At 35.3% G+C, this 19,075-nt stretch overlaps 1 protein-coding gene across 1 annotated transcript; it reads right to left on the reverse strand.

The window, feature by feature from the left end:
* Positions 1-4,700: 4,700 nt before the first annotated feature.
* Positions 4,701-13,445, reverse strand: LOC133179733 (G-protein coupled receptor GRL101-like). The gene is made up of 4 exons (XM_061314427.1): positions 13,344-13,445; positions 11,414-12,584; positions 9,145-9,298; positions 4,701-4,782 (listed from the first exon to the last, which is right to left on the reverse strand). Exons 1-4 carry the CDS (start codon positions 13,443-13,445, stop codon positions 4,701-4,703), a joined length of 1,509 nt encoding a protein of 502 aa, XP_061170411.1.
* Between the last annotated feature and the right edge of the window lie 5,630 nt (positions 13,446-19,075).

Below are 19,075 nucleotides of genomic sequence, written 5' to 3' on the forward strand. Positions count from 1 at the left end.
CCAACCTAATTACCGTCTTCCTTGGAAGACGGTATACAGAGTTGAAGTATTTTACAGACTTCCTCTCTTTTGTGATTGGTAGAAATTGCATGATGAGAAAATTTTCAATTATTTCATTGGTTGAAATGCTGTTCAAGGCAAGGGAGATAATTTTCTGATGATCTAATTTTCGTACTACTTAACAATTTTTCAAGATTTTCAATCGTAAAAAATATGACAAAACGAACAGTGGAAATTGGCAGTAATTAATTCGAAATAACATTTTTTATAGCAATTACCAGAAACGTTTCTATATTTTCATTGTTAACAGAATTGATCTTTATTGGATGCAAGCTTTACAGCTTTCATTGTTAACAGAATTGATCTTTATTGGATGCAAGCTTTACAGCTTGTATGTATTCTTTTTCCCTTTGTTTTGCACTGTCTTTCTAATCTCGGCACACCTCGGCCGATTCGTACCTCATCTATATATCACAAAGGTGACGGAATCAGCCGAGGTTTGCCGAATGATCTCGGCAGCAGAGTCGAAGTTTACGGAGACAGCCGAGCATCCTTTCACTTGGTCAGAAAAAAACTGATGAAGAAATACAAAGCCAAGAAATTTTCAAGAATTTTACGGCCTGATAGGTTTAGGTCAGTTTACTGTTTTTAAGGTTGTTGCTAAAGACGGTAAGCTTTTTGAAAAAGCTCTACTTGTTGAGTCTCTGAGGCCTTATATATACTATGGGTATATCACGTGATCAGCCCATTCGGCATACCTGGGAACTCGGGGTTTTACGAACTCAGGGTCCTCTCGGAATGCCCTGTACCCTTCCCTTTATTACCTATTGCCGTTACATTATATTAGTTTAAATTCAATTCATTGTAGGTCAGATATTCAACATCCGAAGTATAATTCCAGTAGCGTGCATCCTTAGATGGAACGTCTCTATCTGAGTGAATGGGACGTTGAACAACATACAATCAATCAATGAACATTTTGAATATTTTTGGAAAAAACAGTGAATATTGCAATGAATTTATTTTAAATCAAAGGATGGATCAGTTTAATTACCCAAAAGTACACTTAGAATATCAAGAAGGGTAGAGAGAGTCCTTAAGTTTAGCAGATTTACCCATGTCCTTCGCATACTGTATCATTTTTATGGAAATGAGTTATGTGATTTTTCTCGGGGGGGGGGGGGGGGTGTCAAACAATATTTTTTTGAAGAGTTCATATTACAATATTGCAATCATGTCTTTCTTGTTCAGTTGAATGAATGTATTAATATATGAACCCTATGCCTGCAGGTACATGTATAGTCCGTAGGCCACTTTGGAAGACACTACAGTTAAAGTGAAAATATTCTAACCGTTCGTGAAAATTGGATAGAAATTTCAAAAATCTGCCAAAAGGATGTAGAGTTATATAGAACATACATGTAATATATTTCATTTGACTTTTTTAAATCTGCAACCAACATTGACACCTAATCTTGGCCAAGCCGTATGAAATCTAGACGTCATATCAATAAAATCTTTTCAGACCGTTCACGGTAGCTCAGTCGGTAGAGCGCTCACTCCGTGATCGGGAGGTCGTGAGTTCGAATCTCGGCCGCGACTGACTTAAGTCTATAAAAAAATGGGTAGCAACTTCTTTCGCCATGCGCTCGGCACTTTGAAGTGAAAGTTGCGGGTCCTTCGGATGAAATCTTAAGAACCGAGGCCCCGTGTCACGGCAGGCGTTGGCACGATAAAGATCCCTCACTGCTCAATGGTCCTGAGTGCCGGGAAAAGGTCAAAATTTGAAGCCCTTCACCGGTATATGGTGACGTCTCTATATGAGTGAAAAATTCTCGAATGGGACGTTAAACAACATACAATCAATCAATCAATAAATTCTTTTGATGTTCCATGGTGAAATAATGTGGATGTGTACAAATCTACTCAAACTGAACCAGGATGAAACAGAATTCATTGTTTTTACACAAAAAGAATATTAACACACCGAATCGACATCGGGGAAGTTGTTATTTATTGTGAATCGGACAGCGGAAAATTTGTTGCATTTTTTTTTGAAAAGCAACTATGACGATATGAAACCCTTTGCGAGTCATATAAGTTAAAAATACAAAAAAAACCAACTTCCAAGCCCAATTGTGATTTTGTTTCCTGTTTCACTTAATACCTCAAAAAATGGGCTGGCAAACACCTGTTTTATATTAAACAGTTGACAGTGTAATCAACATGTACTTGATCTTGCTGCACTTACAGACTATGCATGCCGTCACTGGCTTGTTAGACGCACAGTACAGGGGAAACAGGAGCTGATCAATCGATATTTTTTCACATGAATGTTACAACTTTTGAAATATATAAGGTGATAAAGGCACAACAATCTTTATAACAAGTTACACAACTTCCAGTGATTTTAATAATGTAAAGCAGCAATATTAATAGGGATTATGGCGTAGTCAAATGTGTGTACTTTATTCCTATCTGCTCTTCTTTCTTACTTCATGATTTCGTAGTTAGTCTTTAAGTTCAAAGCTGTAGGTAAGAGGTCCTTTGTGTCTTCTGAAGGTAAGCGTTTACTTTCACGAACAAGTTTGCCCAAATTATAAGCGGAACAGTAAACTCGTGGAGCCACAGGAAGGAGTCCCTGAATCGCTATATCTTTTGTGTTCTGTTTATTTGTTGTTTAACGGTCCTCGGAGAATTTTTTTGTTTCCTATGTCCCTGACCCGCTGTACCTTTTGTGTTTTATGGAGCTGTTTAATGTCACATGTTGCAGGAAGGAGTGCCTGAAACGCTGTATATTTTGTTTTCTATAAATCAACATTTATGTCACTGTTATAGAGAGGAGGTCCCGACACAATGTATCTTTTGTTTGATGCCACTAATAAAGGAGTCCCTGTGTTCCCTATATCAATGTTTGATGCCACAGTTACGAGAAGGAGTTCCCGTGTTCCCTAAATCAATGTTTGATGTCACTGTTACAAGAAGGAGTTCCTGTGTTCCCTAAATCAATGTTTGATGTCACTGATACAAGAAGGAATTTCTGTGTTTCCTAGATCAATATTTGATGCCACTATTACAATAAGGAGTCCCTGTGTTCACTAGATCAATGTTTGATGTTGCAGGAAGGAGTCCCTGTGTTCCCTAGATCAATGTTTGATGTTGCAGGAAGGAGTCCCTGTGTTCACTAGATCAATGTTTGATGTTGCAGGAAGGAGTTCCTGTGTTCCCTAGATCAATGTTTGATGTTGCAGGAAGGAGTCCCTGTGTTCACTAGATCAATGTTTGATGTTGCAGGAAGGAGTCCCTGTGTTCACTAGATCAATGTTTGATGTTGCAGGAAGGAGTCCCTGTGTTCCTTAGATCAATGTTTGATGTTGCAGGAAGGAGTTCCTGTGTTCCCTAGATCAATGTTTGATGTTGCAGGAAGGAGTTCCTGTGTTCCCTAGATCAATGTTTGATGTTGCAGGAAGGAGTCCCTGTGTTCACTAGATCAATGTTTGATGTTGCAGGAAGGAGTTCCTGTGTTCCCTAGATCAATGTTTGATGTTGCAGGAAGGAGTCCCTGTGTTCACTAGATCAATGTTTGATGTTGCAGGAAGGAGTTCCTGTGTTCCCTAGATCAATGTTTGATGTTGCAGGAAGGAGTCCCTGTGTTCACTAGATTAATGTTTGATGTTGCAGGAAGGAGTCCCTGTGTTCCCTAGATCAATGTTTGATGTTGCAGGAAGGAGTTCCTGTGTTCCCTAGATCAATGTTTGATGTTGCAGGAAGGAGTTCCTGTGTTCCCTAGATCAATGTTTGATGTTGCAGGAAGGAGTTCCTGTGTTCCCTAGATCAATGTTTGATGTTGCAGGAAGGAGTCCCTGTGTTCACTAGATCAATGTTTGATGTTGCAGGAAGGAGTCCCTGTGTTCCCTAGATCAATGTTTGATGTTGCAGGAAGGAGTCCCTGTGTTCCCTAGATCAATGTTTGATGTTGCAGGAAGGAGTTCCTGTGTTCCCTAGATCAATGTTTGATGTTGCAGGAAGGAGTCCCTGTGTTCCCTAGATCAATGTTTGATGTTGCAGGAAGGAGTCCCTGTGTTCACTAGATCAATGTTTGATGTTGCAGGAAGGAGTTCCTGTGTTCCCTAGATCAATGTTTGATGTTGCAGGAAGGAGTCCCTGTGTTCACTAGATCAATGTTTGATGTTGCAGGAAGGAGTTCCTGTGTTCCCTAGATCAATGTTTAATGTCTCTGTTGCGGAAAGGAGTCCCTGTGTTCACTAGATCAATGTTTGATGTTGCAGGAAGGAGTCCCTGTGTTCCCTAGATCAATGTTTGATGTTGCAGGAAGGAGTCCCTGTGTTCACTAGATCAATGTTTGATGTTGCAGGAAGGAGTCCCTGTGTTCCCTAGATCAATGTTTGATGTTGCAGGAAGGAGTCCCTGTGTTCCCTAGATCAATGTTTGATGTTGCAGGAAGGAGTCCCTGTGTTCCCTAGATCAATGTTTGATGTTGCAGGAAGGAGTCCCTGTGTTCCCTAGATCAATGTTTGATGTTGCAGGAAGGAGTCCCTGTGTTCCCTAGATCAATGTTTGATGTTGCAGGAAGGAGTCCCTGTGTTCCCTAGATCAATGTTTGATGTTGCAGGAAGGAGTCCCTGTGTTCACTAGATCAATGTTTGATGTTGCAGGAAGGAGTCCCTGTGTTCCCTAGATCAATGTTTGATGTCTCTGTTGCGGGAAGGAGTCCCTGACATGCTGCTGATGGCTCTTTGACTGCTTTTTTTCTGGTCTCGACTATAGTATAAAACAATTTATAAAATATAACTATAGTATATGTAATTGTACGAGACGCAAAAATATTGTCATAAAACATCATGGTTTAGATAAGATATTCCGGAAATGAATATTGATAAATATTGGACAACTGGACTACTTTTTAGGAATTTTGACCTATTTTCATCTTTTGTCCTAAACTTTTTAGACTGTCAAGATTACTACAACCAATATGTAAATATGAACTAAATTTGTCAAAAGGCATTTGTTGTATATGTGTTGTTCACATTTGTTTAGATAAGAACCCTCCTTCCAAGGGGAAATCATTAAGATACTGTAAAATCACTAATTTTTATGGAGGTTTAACTTTCCTTCTTTACGTGTTAATGTGGCTTGATGAAATATCAGATGAAGATCTCCATCATAGAATGAAAACAACTAGAGCGAGTAAGATAATAACTCTCAGAAAAGTGGTATTGGATTGGAAAGAAACAGGATTTGTACTACTGCAATGACATGGTATCCAGAAGAAAAGAGGAAAGCAGGCAGGCCAAAAACAACTTGGAGAAGAACCACGGAACAAGAAAGATTACAGCTGGGATGGTATAGCTGGGCGTCAGCGAGGGCAGCAGCCAAAGACAGAGGCAGGTGATCGAGGCAGTGTATTGGGGCTTTATGTGCCAGAAGGCACGAAAAGGATAGGTAAGGTGAGGCGAGGTGACGTGGTATGAAAAGACCAATAAATTCATGTCAACCACAAAAATGTAAAATTTCAAACATGTAACAACTCTGCACTTGTTCACCAATGAAATCACGAACCTAATAATTTTTGCTCGAATCTCGAAAATTTGATCCCAAGAAAATATGTGATTTTACAGTATGCATGTAATTCAAATTGTGCAGGTCATTTAAAAAGCTTTCTGAACCACAAACTAGAAGTGAATTAGGTATATTTGAAAGAAAAAGGTACAGAATACAAAGAAAGGACGGAGTGTGACGAGATATTGTCCCAAGTTTTTTTAGTGTTTAATTGTGTCCTGAAAAACTTATTAAAGAAATGAGTATTTGAGAACAAAGCAGAAATCGAGTTGCTAATTCAAATATAAGTGTTTATATACCTCAGTTGAAGTCAGTTGCTTTTTCTTTTTAGCAATATTTTCTCGATCTTTTCTGAAAAAGAAATTAAAACGGTTTTTATATACCACTAAGCATTTATTTAAACAATAAAATGCTTTCTTCGTTTGTTGATTCAGAAATAACGGTTGCAACATTGCTTAAAGCATTACCCATACCATGTTTCTCATTTACATGATATTAAAAGTGTAAATTATGTTAACTTTCTTATGATATCAGTTTATAATTTTTGTGTTTTTACTGCGGATATACAGCGGTAAAGCAACACAGATTGACTCAATGAAAAATTCAAGTTAAGGTATTCAATGTATAACGACCATATTTTGTATCTTATAAATGAACGATCCTATATTTGTAATTATGGTATAATTTTGATGGTGTTGTGAAATAAAAATACACCACCAAAGAAATTTAAAAAAAAACCTTGATTATTGTCAAATTAATTGCACCTTGAATTTTACATTGAAGTCTATGGGTAATGCATATGTTATTAAGATATTGTAAAAAGTATTTTGAATTTCATAAAAAGCTCTTGGTGAAAATATGCATACACTTTCTCATTATTAAAATATGAATTAAAATAATCATTCAACATTGATATTTTGACGAAATTACAATTTTCTTTTGTTCTTTGTTTTCTTAAGCTTTTTGGGCATCAAGGGCAGATAACTCTTCAAAAACTTTAAAAGTGCAAAATGACCAGCTTCTTATATGTTATCAGTCATGTGAATTTGGTTCTTCACTTTCATCGTTATCTAGTAATGCAATTTTAACTAGTTTAAAATGATTCAAAATTGTTCAAAATCCCTTCATTATACATTGATATCGACCACGTGCCTGTGTGACGTCAAAGACGACATGTACAACGGCTGATCACTATGTCACGTTGAAACTCGCCTTTCAATGTAAGTTGATTTTTCATCTAATCACACGTATTAAACAATTTAATTTCAAAAGAATTAACGTTATAGAACTTTTCGTTGTTCGTTTTTATTGTAATATCAATTTATGCAAATATACCTTCGTATATTTTGTAAAGTAAAGGCTTGTGGACTAAAAAATAATTTCCCCATCAAAAAACATCACCGTAATCAAAGCTATAGATTCTAAAAGTTTAGAATAAAAATCAGAAATATTAGAAATGCCTTGTACCTAAATACTAGTTCGTTTTTCTATAGTTAACGAAATACACGTTAGGAATTTAAAATTTTTCAGCATTTTTTGTAATTAGACTGCATTTGTCGTTGATAACTTCGTTAACAGTGTGCAATTCCTCATCTCTCTGTCATTAGATTGTCGGCTATGACGTCAGAACAGTATTTGGTCAAAATCCGATTGAAATATGCATATCGCAGTACTTGAACTTCAACTCCAGGGGATGACAAATCCCATTGCCCGACGCCCGGGGCTAGTGAATCTTAAGGATGGGCAAGTGCAATTTTATCAACCACTTGCTCGTGGGCTAGTGACTTTAAAAAATTGAATCCATATGTAAGTCATAGAAATAAAGCTTGACACAGGAGCTTGCATGATCTACTCAGTATTTGTCTTCCTATTTTTTGAAATATATATAAATATATACAGTATTAGTTTAAGGTCATGTTGGTAGGGCAAACAAAAATTCAGGTAGGGCAAGTGAATTTTGACCATGCACCTTCCCTTGGACAAGTGAGAAATAACAAAAAACAAGAGGCCCATGGGCCACAACCCTTACCCGAGTCACTTTGGCCAAACAGATTTTTTTGTAACTTACCCTCTTTCATTTCGTAAATATTTTGAATCCATGTTGTAGACCAAAATCTAGACCAAAAGGAGTTTCAATTTATTCAAAGTAAAATCAACTAAAAAGGGTTGCTTAAATATCAGTAAGATCAACGTGGGTCTGCTGTTTCGAGGACATTTTATTTCTGTACCGGATCTCTAGAGTAAGGTTTAACTCTCACCCCAGGGCGCATATTTCTAATAAAAAAAATTTAAACACATGTTTAGCATTTTTTATCATTAATTAGATTGTGATCATGCAACTTTTTAATAATTTCGTCCTATGTTCTCCCTTGTAAAGCTATGAGCCCCTGTTCTCAAGGACCATGATCTGAACAAACTTGAATCTAGAAAAATCTTCAGGATGCTTACATACCAATATGCCCTATGGTTTTTCTGTTCATTAAAGACAAAAATTTCCAATATTTTCTTTTGTAAAGCTTTGATTACCTCTTGTGGACCCGCCCTAACTCTGGAATTCATTACTTGAACAAACTTGAACATTACTTGAACAAACTTGAATCAACTATACCTGAAGAGGCTCCATATAAATATGAATTGTAGCTTTGCTGCATGTTCTTGAGGGAAAAAAAATTCCGTGAAATTCCAATGTTAAACTTTTATTACCTAATGTGGTCCTGCCCTTACCCTGGAGATCACAATATGAACCCACATCCTCAAGACGCTTCCACATAATATTAACATTAATACGTTTAGTCATGGCTTTGCTGTTCTTGAGAAGATCTTTTAAAGGGTTTTCCTATATAGTCCTATGTATAACTTTCATTGTCTTTTGTGGCCACGTCCTAGCTCCGAGGTCATGATATTGACAAACTTGAATCTTTATGTCTGAGGATGCCTCCATATAAAATTGACTAAAACATGGTATTGTTTTACTTGAGGAGATTTTTAAACATTTTTTCCTTCATATTTCTATGTTAAACTTTGAAAGGGTCTAAGTTCTAAGCCTGGGGTCATGATTTGAACAAACTTGAATCAACACTCTGTAACGAAGTTCTCACATATGTTTAATCTTTGCTGGTCAAACAGTTCTTGAAAGAGGAAAAGAAGACGCTCAACAGACGCCATTAAATGTTTTTAGTAAGACTTTATTTGAAGAAACTTGAATCCCCTTTACCAATGGATGCTTTGTGGCAAGTTTGGTTGAAATCGGCCCAATGGTCCTTGAGAAGAATTTAAAAATGTGAAAAGTTGACTGACGGACGTCAGATTAAATGTGATTAGAAAAGCTGAATTTAGTTTTCAGCTCAGGTGAGTTTAAAAGATACGGAAACCTCACCATCATAAAAAATTCTACAAGTTGCATATGAAAATTCAGTTACTGGCAAAGAGACACTGTTTATCAAATCATTTCGAATATTGACGGACAGAACTATTGCTCTACAAAACTGTAAACGTTGAATTAGAAAAATCTTATTCAGACAAACAAACATAAAACTAATGCACAATCTTCCTTTTAAAGCCAACAATCCAAATAAATTGTGTGACATGACCTTGTTTCTGATGAATGCAGTCAAGGTGTATAATATTGGGTTAATGGCGGAGTTAATCGGCAGAACGACAACTATCATCCAAGCATAAACGTCAGGCTGTACCTCAATCCCAAAAAACGTCAACATTCCTAGAACAGAAAGATAATAACCTCAATCCCAAGAAACATCAGCATTATTTTTTATAACACAGAGATAATTAATTTCAATCTCCTAAAAAACATTAGCACTCTTGTGTAACAGAAAGACTGGTCACAGTAGCCTTGTGGTAAGGCGCTCGCTTCGTGATCGGGAGGCCCAGGTTTGATTCTCGCTCGTCGCGCCGCGTCTAACCTAAGACGTAAACATAGGAAGTGACTCTTCCTTCGCCAAGCGCCCGGTACTAGAAGTGAAAGTCACGGGTCTTTCCGATGAGAACTTAAAACCGAGGTCCCGTGTCACGGAAGGCACGATAAAGCACCCTCACTGTTCAATGGCCCTGAGTGTCAAGTATAGGTAAAAATTTCAAGCTCTTCACCGGCGTGTGTTGACGTCTCTCTATGAGTGAAAAATCCTCGAATGGGACGCTTAACAACACACAAACAATAATCAATGTAACAGAGAAATAATTACATGTATCTCAATTCCAAAAATAGTCTGCATTCCTGTGTAATAGAAAGTTAATTACCCCAATCCCTAAAAACGTCAGCTTTTCCATATAGCAATAATTGCAGTATGTATATACATAGATAGTTTAAATTTTAAATTAGAAATCAACGAATACTTTCAAAGATACTATTGCAGGTTCAGTCAATGTATTTAACTTTCCAAAAAAAAAAACAAAATAAAGAAAACAAATTTTAAAAAAACACATAACTTTGAGAAAGCGGTATTTGGGGGAAGACAATTTGGTTCTGACTGGGGGGGGGGGATTTTAGATATAAATAATCTGTCCCCGAAAACGTTCAAAAATGAAATTTTCCGCAACTGGGAAGAAATTAATCTGTCCTTACCTGGTGAAGGTACCCCACTCTCCGAAAAATACAGTTTTCAAGTTTTTCCTTTTTTCACTTAGGAAGAAAATTATAATCGGTCCCCGCGATGGAAATAAATAATCTGCCTTCTGTCCTACATTTGCATCAAAATAAACGATCTGAATCCAAAGAAAATGCCATAGTCCCCCTCAGAATCCAATGACGGTTCCCTACTTCAAAACAAACTTTTGATAGCATTCCTTTTCAGATCTTTTTTTTTGTATACAAAAACACATAGCTATTCAGTATACAAAAAAATCAGCACACCCAGAATTTTAATAAAGCTGGAAGAACAAGGTAGGGTTTCAATACAAATCTGGCCCTGTATTTCTCCTAAATTTAGAAGTGATGGAAGAAATTAAACTTCATCCTTTCTGAATTATTGAAATTCCATGCAGTAAAAACATACAATTTTGTTTTCCAATATGACCTCTTAAATGCTATTTGTGACGTTATGAACTTGTGCATTTTCCCGTATTTTCTTTAAAGTTGCAGAAGACATGAACTTTCGGTGGAATTTTCTTTCAGAAAACATACAGCGCATGCATCGCCCACAAAGATTTTGAGATATGTGACTTTTCAAAGCATTTTACATAATATATCTAAACATTGAAGTGGGCGAGGGCTGCGGACACTATTTTCTAAAGGAAACTAAGCACAGAAATGAGTCATTTTGAGGCTTTTCTGCATAAATTTAAGAAATGTACCAAATTAATGACGTCATATTTCCAGAATGGTCCTCCTTCATGCCATATTCTTTAATGATTTATCATATTCATCTACTCAACTCATATTATAGCCAATTTAATAACTTTTCAAGAACATTAAATTTTAGGGCACAGTAAAGCCCAAACGTTCCTTCTTCTTTACGGGATGTTTACATACAGTTTTTAATTCAGCTGATAAAAAATCCAATCGAATCTAGGACAAAATTGAGTCGGGACGAGAGATTCTTGAAGTTTTTTGTGTCAGCTATGTTTTAGGGTGAATTAACTTCGTTTGAGGTTGCCTACAGTTTTTGATAGTTCGTAAGGTAAATTTTCTAGGATTTATTGGTTCGTTACCCACGAATCGACAGGTCAACGATAACTAATTCAGAACCTTTTTTCCATGACGGGATTTCCTCTCTCATAATTTCGTATCAACGGACCTCTGATCTTCAAATCTATTAAAAATGGTTTTTATTACGCATTTAAATTCTCTCATAATGCATAGTTTGACGATAAAACTTACCTATCGTCCCTATAGGTAGCCAACAAAACACATCAGTCACAACGACCGCAAACAGTGTCATCGCCAACGACGATTCCCGCTGTTTTGTTTTCGTCGACCGCACATTTCTCCCAACACTGACCACTTCAACAAATATTGAAATCTGTCCAACAAGAATTCCAAGAAAAAGAAGAAAGTTGATTCCCACGTATACAATCATGGAGTATTGCCATCCAGACTTTCTAGTAATGGACAAAGGAAGAGAAACACAGATACCAGACTGTGCGTAGAAGTTTTCAAGATTAGGATCCGGTATTAAAGGGATCAAAGCAAGAAAAAGAGATAGAGTCAAAGCAATAAACAAGAGGACAGAACCCTTTTTTCTAGTAAGTTTAAAGTCAGAAAATGGATACTTGACTGCAATAAATCTATCCATAGTGATCAACAAAACAATAAAAGCAGAAACTTCGCTTGATAGAGTTGCAATAATTCCGGAAAGGGTACAGATAGTGCTATGCCTCCAAACGTAATCGTTTAAACCGTACTGCCCTGTATAATGTAGATTTATGATAGCAATAGTGTACAAGTAAACACCCATCAAAAAATCAGCACAACTCAGATTCAATGTTAGAATATGGTACGCCCCAGCTTTTTTGCTATTGAAATTACTGGCATTATATAGAAAAACAGTCATATTTCCAAAAGATGCAATCAATGCTATGTACCATATAGCGACATTGAGAGGCGGTACTGCTATTAATTGCTCACAAGACGAAATTTCATTCACAGGAGCTACGCATTTGACATTGTATATGCTGTTTGGTCTAGCACAGCATACTGTATAAAAACTTACTTCCATCATCTTTAAACTATACAAACCTTTAAACATGTCAACAGCGACCTGAAAGGGATTTCCTTGCAAGTACAGCTCTTCTAAGTTCTCAAGTGCAGAGAAAGTACCGTGAAAGATTTGTACGATTTTATTGTGGGACAAATCAAGGGAGATAAGAAGGGTGATCTCAAGAAAAGCCTCGGTGTGTATAGTTTTAATTTGGTTTCTGGAGAGATTCAAATATATCAGTTTAATCGCAACGATGTCACCAGCATTGATTGATGATATGTTATTGTATGAAAAATCAGCTATTCTTAGGTTATCACTCTCTCCTTCTATATAAGACACGGGTTTTAACGACTGAAGACGGTTGTTATTGATATATAATACATAGACATTTTGATTGAAGTGGTGATATCGGGTTAACTTGTTGTGACTTAAATCAAGTATCCTGGGATCGGAATAAATTTCTTCTGTCAATTCGTTATGGCTTGCATTCACTACGTCTAAACAGGATATCCATTGATCATAAAATAAAAAATCCTCCAAGGCGTTACCAGAAATATCACAGGTCACTGGGTTGAAATAAAAGGTAGCTCTGGTAAAGTGATATGTTGAATTGCCTGTTGCCGTCAGCGATATGTCCCTGACTTCCTCAGGGCCGTACATAAACGTATAGAGTGTAATATTATACAAGTGAATAGATAGTAATGATGTATAATACATTATTTTATCGTAGGGATCTATATCAATTCTTTCAACAATACTATGCATTACAAGGATTCTGTGCAGAGAAATACTAGCGTAAGAAAATATTGTTAGATTTGTGATAACCGAGTTACGAATTTCAAGTTTAAATATATGTTTGCTTTCGACAAAATATTCGCGTGTTCTGTCATCGAAAACTATTCTATTGCATTCAACGTTCTTTAGAATGATTCTCTCTGTGAAGGCTGGACACCGATCTCTAACACAGATGTAGCTTTCTCCGGTACAGTTGCACCCAGGTGGACAGAAAGGATGACATGTGACAGAATGGTCTCTGTTATGTTGACTGCAGTCTACAGAAATATTTGTGTCTAAACAATCTGAGCATGTGACCGTTTGGGACAAACTTACGTTGGCATCTTTACTGCAGTTTGAAGGTACATCCTGACATTCTTCACATATAATCAGACTACTAACATTCAAAGAAACAATTTCCAGAGTTTCCTTTTCCATAAAGCATTCCACATTTGAAATCATTGAAGATGAGTTGACAAGCTGTATGCATCTATTACAGTTGTTGATTACAGACGATATATTTCGTAGTATGCAACTATTTAATGTCCTGAAAGCACTTTCCTGGAAGAGATAACATTCATTTTCTGTGCTGAAGTTTAGATACCGACACCGAGATGTAGCAATTTGAATACAGTTACTTGAAGATTGCAAAGCACACCCAGAGCAAGATAGAAAGATAGACTTGTTTTGGTTGAAGATTTGTGGGAAATTTTGAAAACTTCCGTCATAAAAATGCGAAAAACATACATTACCAAGAGTTTTAGAGACATTCATACACTCATAGTCAAAAGAAAGATTCCAGAAACAATTAGTAACAACTTGATGGCTAGGATTGTTTTCAATTACAATTCTTCCGTCATTTGTTTTTTTGGACATAAATGACGAATTTTCTGGAAATGATACGCTGTTGCAGTTTAGGGTAGAATTCACATCTATCTGGTACCTGTCATTCCATTCTGAAGAAGAAAATCATGGAATTTTCTTAAGTTATGTGATTCTGGAAAATATTATATACATCAAATATGTTATCCATTTAAAGGACAAGTGCACTTAAGCAATGCTCAATTGGCCCTTTTTCAGTGCCGTTTTACTTTAGAATATATTACCAAATTGTTCTTTTTTTTTGGTAATAGTTAAACACAAGTGGATATTTCTACTTAAAACCACGTTAAAACATCACCTAAATCAGCATGGGTTTGAAACAAATGAAGATTTTTAAGGGTTTGGTTTTGTGTTTATCCAAGTGAAACTCGTATGAAATAAAAATCTTAATAAATACTTCTTGCTTACTCTTGAAAACTGACCTTTGACACCTTCCATGGGAAAGCTGTCTTGACATGTATGCAGTTTGGTTGTCGCTTGCAGTGAATTGCAGCAATAATGTGCATATTACACTTGCAGGACTGCACAGCTACAGGTCTAACAAAACAAGAAGATGACATTTGTTGTATATGTGCAGATAGTTGAACGTCATGGGTACAACTATTTGTTTCGTTCTTAGCAACTCTGTGCGTACTTTTTCCATAACTGTCTGTTTTTCATCAACTAGGCATGTCCGCCATGCGAAATCTGAGAGCTGCCATTCCGGTATTGAAACCTACTGACTATTTCTGCAATCTGATGTCTCTAGTACCCCGATTACACAAAGCAATTAGAGAGATATCTCGTAAAACATCTCCTGCTATTAGAATGTATCGATCGAATTGTTTAATATTGTTTATTATAAAAGTAACATCGATGTTTACGTCATATCAGGGAATGCTCCGTCTTTGATTTTACAATGGACTAGCTAAATTAATACGCGCCAAGTTTTAGCAGTTCCGACTGAAGTTAACGTCTGTTATTTCTTTTGCAGGTAAGGGCTATTAATTACTTGTTTATCAAATAAGCATATTAATTTTACAGATGTAGGACAATGTCATATACTATTGAAAAATATTGCACGAAAATTAAGAACTATATTCCCTCTGCGTAGTTTATATCTAAGGTCTGTCATGCGATATTCGGTTAAAGTGAAAGTAGGAGTCGGTAAGTCGATTTTTTTTTGTGTTTATTGTGAATTATGAGCCTTATCTCAGATATATAATATAATTCCTAGTATCAGTAATACATTTCGAGTATGACAACGCCTGCGATCAGATGCACATCGATTTTAAAAAGGTAAAACGTTATACGAAGGATCCGAGAATTTCCACGTGTTTCTTGCAGACCACAATTTGGTAGCGGGCAACATAAAAGGTTCCTGTAATAAATGTTACTATGTTTCAAAATACTAAAAGAATTCGTCATTGTATCAAAATATAGTTCAGTCAAAAACAGGGTTTCAAATATTGATTTTTGTGTAAGATCCTTCATTGAGCCTCAGACACACCAAGTTAAATGTCCAATGATGGCTAAGTGAAGTGGCTCAACGTAATACACATATATGGTAAATCAGTTGTGTTATTTGTAAATCAAAATTTTAATATTCAAATTTTATTGCTTTTTTGTTTTACTTTTTGTAAAAGAGATGCAAGTATTATTAATTATTTATATAAATAATATTCACATAAGTTTGTACTATGTATACAAACCATCATTTTAGACTTGGTCATTTTAATTTGCAGATTAGTGCAGTGTACGTAGTTCTCATGGGGAAAAGTAAATTAAACGATAAAAATTTTCAAGGATGTCAACTTAACTTGCTTATTGCTTGATATGTAAATTGTTCATCAAATGAAGAGTGCAGCAAAATTGAAAAATAACTTTTTTCTAAAGATGAAAATTGCATAAAATATTATTCTGTAGTTGAAATGGTTAAGATTGAAAACTTGAATTTCTGCAACTGTATTGGTTTCATCAAAAAGGGAGTAATAAGGGAGTCTTACCTGATCTTAAGTTACCATTGAGCATGCTGAATCAAATGCTACCAATCATATTTTTTTTTAATTAAATGGTCATTTTATGAAAGTTTTTCATGATATGCTCAATCAGATTTAGGTTGTTGGTTGCACTTGTAAGGAAGAGATAAGGTGCTGGGGAGGGGGGGGGGGGTTCAATCTTGGTATTGATCCATAAATACCATTATAATATTCTTGTAGAAACCTCTAAGATTTTTCTATAAAGTGGAGAAAAAAAAATTAATGTACATTTACCGACCACTTTATCTCAAGGTTTATTTTTTTATTTATTTATTTTTTTGAGGACCAGCATTTTAATGGTACAGGCAAACCTTAGTGTTATTTCTATCCTGATGGGACCAATAAAAAAAATCGAGGAATCTGATAGTTTGACACATTGAGGTTAAAATGCTTAAAGAAAAAATGGAAGGGACTTTCAATGAAATATAAAGATAACAAACAATACTCAAATTCAAATTCACATTTAATGACGTTCGAGAGATTGAAGGAAAACTCTATTGTTATAATGTCTCAGAAAAAAAAGTTTTATTAAACACAGTTTCAGGAAATAAATACCATTCAGTTAAAACACAGACAGCCTTCAACATGTTCAACAAAGGTTAATATTAATATCTAGATTTAAAAGAATTGTTTTTGAACTTTTTTTTCCCTAAAATTTATTATAACTATATTTACCATGTTTACAGAATGCCTTGTTTCACAAAAAAAAAAACACTGCTCAGATATTTTCTCAGGACTGCCAATTTCTGCTGTAATTACCTGTGATGGAGGCCTCCCAAGAACCTCCCCTGTAAGGTGAGTTTTATATCACAATGAACTGTTAATTTAATAGACATGTGTATACGGGTAAGACGTTGCGCACGGTGTTGGTACTATAAAATCTGACTCTTTAGATGTCGTAAAGAAACTGGCGTTTTCAAGATGTTAAAGTTACTAGAAATTAAAAATGAAATTAATTATTTTATCCAAGGTAATAAATTATTCTAAAAATTCTCTTTTTAATAATCTAAAAATATTTTAGTTATGATACGGCTCTATTCATTATTGGTTATTACGGCGAAATTCCCGTGTCCAACGTCACATGAATTCTTGTTCGCGCAACTACAATATATAAAAAGATCCACTCCCAGTCCTCTAAATTGAATGAAATTTAGGAAATACAATAATTTGGATGCATACTTTGTGATATTGTTGAATTTTTAATATCATTTTCTCAATTTCATGAGTTTGGGCTGATTCTACAGTGCGTAAGTAAAATGTCCAACAGAAAAAAATCGTTTCCTAAAGTTGACATTAGCCCACATGGCGATGTGTACTAGACATAAATGCCAAACAAAAAGAAATTTTGATAAATAATCCTTAAGTGCATATGTTTCTAAAATTAATTATGTTGATAAATGTCATATTACTGCTAATACGTAGATATTAGTAAGGCTTTGTTAAGTGTAGCCATTTTGTCATACACGTACGAGTCGCTGTACTGTAACTTAGATGTCTCAGTTACATATCAAATATACATTAATTAATGTCATATATATACCAATCATTACTGTATCTTGAACGAACATTTCATACTGTATTAGATAATAACATAATTTTTACGGTAATCATCTACATGAAATAAATACAAGCATCAATATAAATGTAGCCAATTTGTCACAGGTACGAAAAACGTCATTTTACACACTACATATATACGAATCACGTCGGGAGCGTCAAATTATTATCGCCGTGATCTTTTTTTCCCCAATTTTCTGCAGGTCCGGAGTACCAAGAAGGGTAGGAGGTCCTTCTCCAATTATTTTAGAATAATCTTTCGTTTTAAATTTTCTGAAAATTTTCATTCAAACACCGGTACCCCCTTTTTATTTTGTTGCAGCAATATTTAAACATATCACTTTATTGTTATATCTCTCTCTCTCTCTCTCTCTCTCTCTCTCTCTCTCTGTTGCTAATAAAGAGAATGAGACCCCCCCCCCAAAAAAAGTAATAGAATTTCTGAATTTGGCTATAAGCCTTTTTTTGTCAACTTGGTAGGGTTTTTAGTCGCGAAACGTCCCCATCCCTCCTTTTTTTTTGCATGTCAATACCCTCCACCCCCCCCCCCCCCCGATTTGTAAAGAGAGCTTAACTACTGGGGCTGAAAAAAAACAAGAAAAGTTCAATTCAATATAAGGCCATTTAATTTTTTTTTTCAGTTTAGCGGCCTTCTATAATTCTAGAACCAATCTACCGTCCGATTCACAAAAACATATCAGTACAAAAGCCCAAAATTAAAACAAGAACTTTATACATGTACAGGCCTCCATGTGATCTCTAAAATTTATTCGCCAACTGGCTCCTAACCAAAAAAAATTAGTCGCCAATGCAAATTTTTAGTCGCCAGGTAATTTTTTTTAAGCATTAATTTAAAAACAGATATTAGTCAATATATATAGAGACATGCCCATTGCTAACTTGTAAACTTCTTTTCTGCTCTTTTTTTTTTTTTTTTTAATTGAAAATGTTAATAATTCAGTAATTTGACAATCACCAAGTCAATTTAAAATAGTCGCCAATTTGGCGACTTACAAATTTTTTTTAGGCGCCAATCAAAATTTTAAGGCGTCATGGTGACCAAATTAGTCGCCAATTAGAGCCCTGATTTATCAGTCTTTCCCCTCTAAAGTCTTTTTCAGAAAACTGGCTCTTGAGTAGAATTTCCCCTTCAGAAATCCCTCAACAGATTCAATTTTCCGGGGGAATCCCTAGGGCTGTGTATTGAGCAAAAAAATTCGATACGATATTTTAAAATGCGATATCTGATATATTGGACTCTTTAACAAATCTATAAAAAAAAGTCTTATAAATCATCTAATGCATGAATTTTATAAAAACTAATTGTTTTAAAACCCATTTCAAAAGTCTTCTCTCACTATCTCTAAAAATTACACTTCAAATTCAAACTTTTAATGACTGTAAAAACAACAAGTTAGAATAAAGTTTATGTATTTTGTAATATTTATCTAAGATGTGCTATCTCCTTAATGATTATATTATTATTAATCAATTTTAATTCAAAACAGTGAAAATATAACCTTTAGTGATTGAAATTCCTAACTTTTTCACAGCATTATGAGAAAATCTGCCTATCCGATACGTATTGGAAGTTATTTTTGCAATACGATA

Source organism: Saccostrea echinata, unplaced genomic scaffold, assembly GCF_033153115.1.
Source record: "Saccostrea echinata isolate AGI-Se365-2 ecotype Australia unplaced genomic scaffold, CSIRO_AGI_Sech_v1 ptg000005l, whole genome shotgun sequence".
Lineage (NCBI taxonomy): Eukaryota > Metazoa > Mollusca > Bivalvia > Ostreida > Ostreidae > Saccostrea > Saccostrea echinata.

What these genes read in the sequence shown, in the direction of transcription:
- LOC133179733 (XM_061314427.1), bottom strand. Translation starts at nt 13,445, where the DNA reads ATGGAAAAGGAAACTCTGGAAATTGTTTCTTTGAATGTTAGTAGTCTG. An exon ending in ACTGCAGTAAAGATGCCAAC is followed by an intron (nt 12,585 to 13,343) that starts GTAAGTTTGTCC and finishes AACCGTCTTCAG; the next exon opens with TCGTTAAAACCCGTGTCTTA. An exon ending in GCTACCTATAGGGACGATAG is followed by an intron (nt 9,299 to 11,413) that starts GTAAGTTTTATC and finishes TTTCTGTTCTAG; the next exon opens with GAATGTTGACGTTTTTTGGG.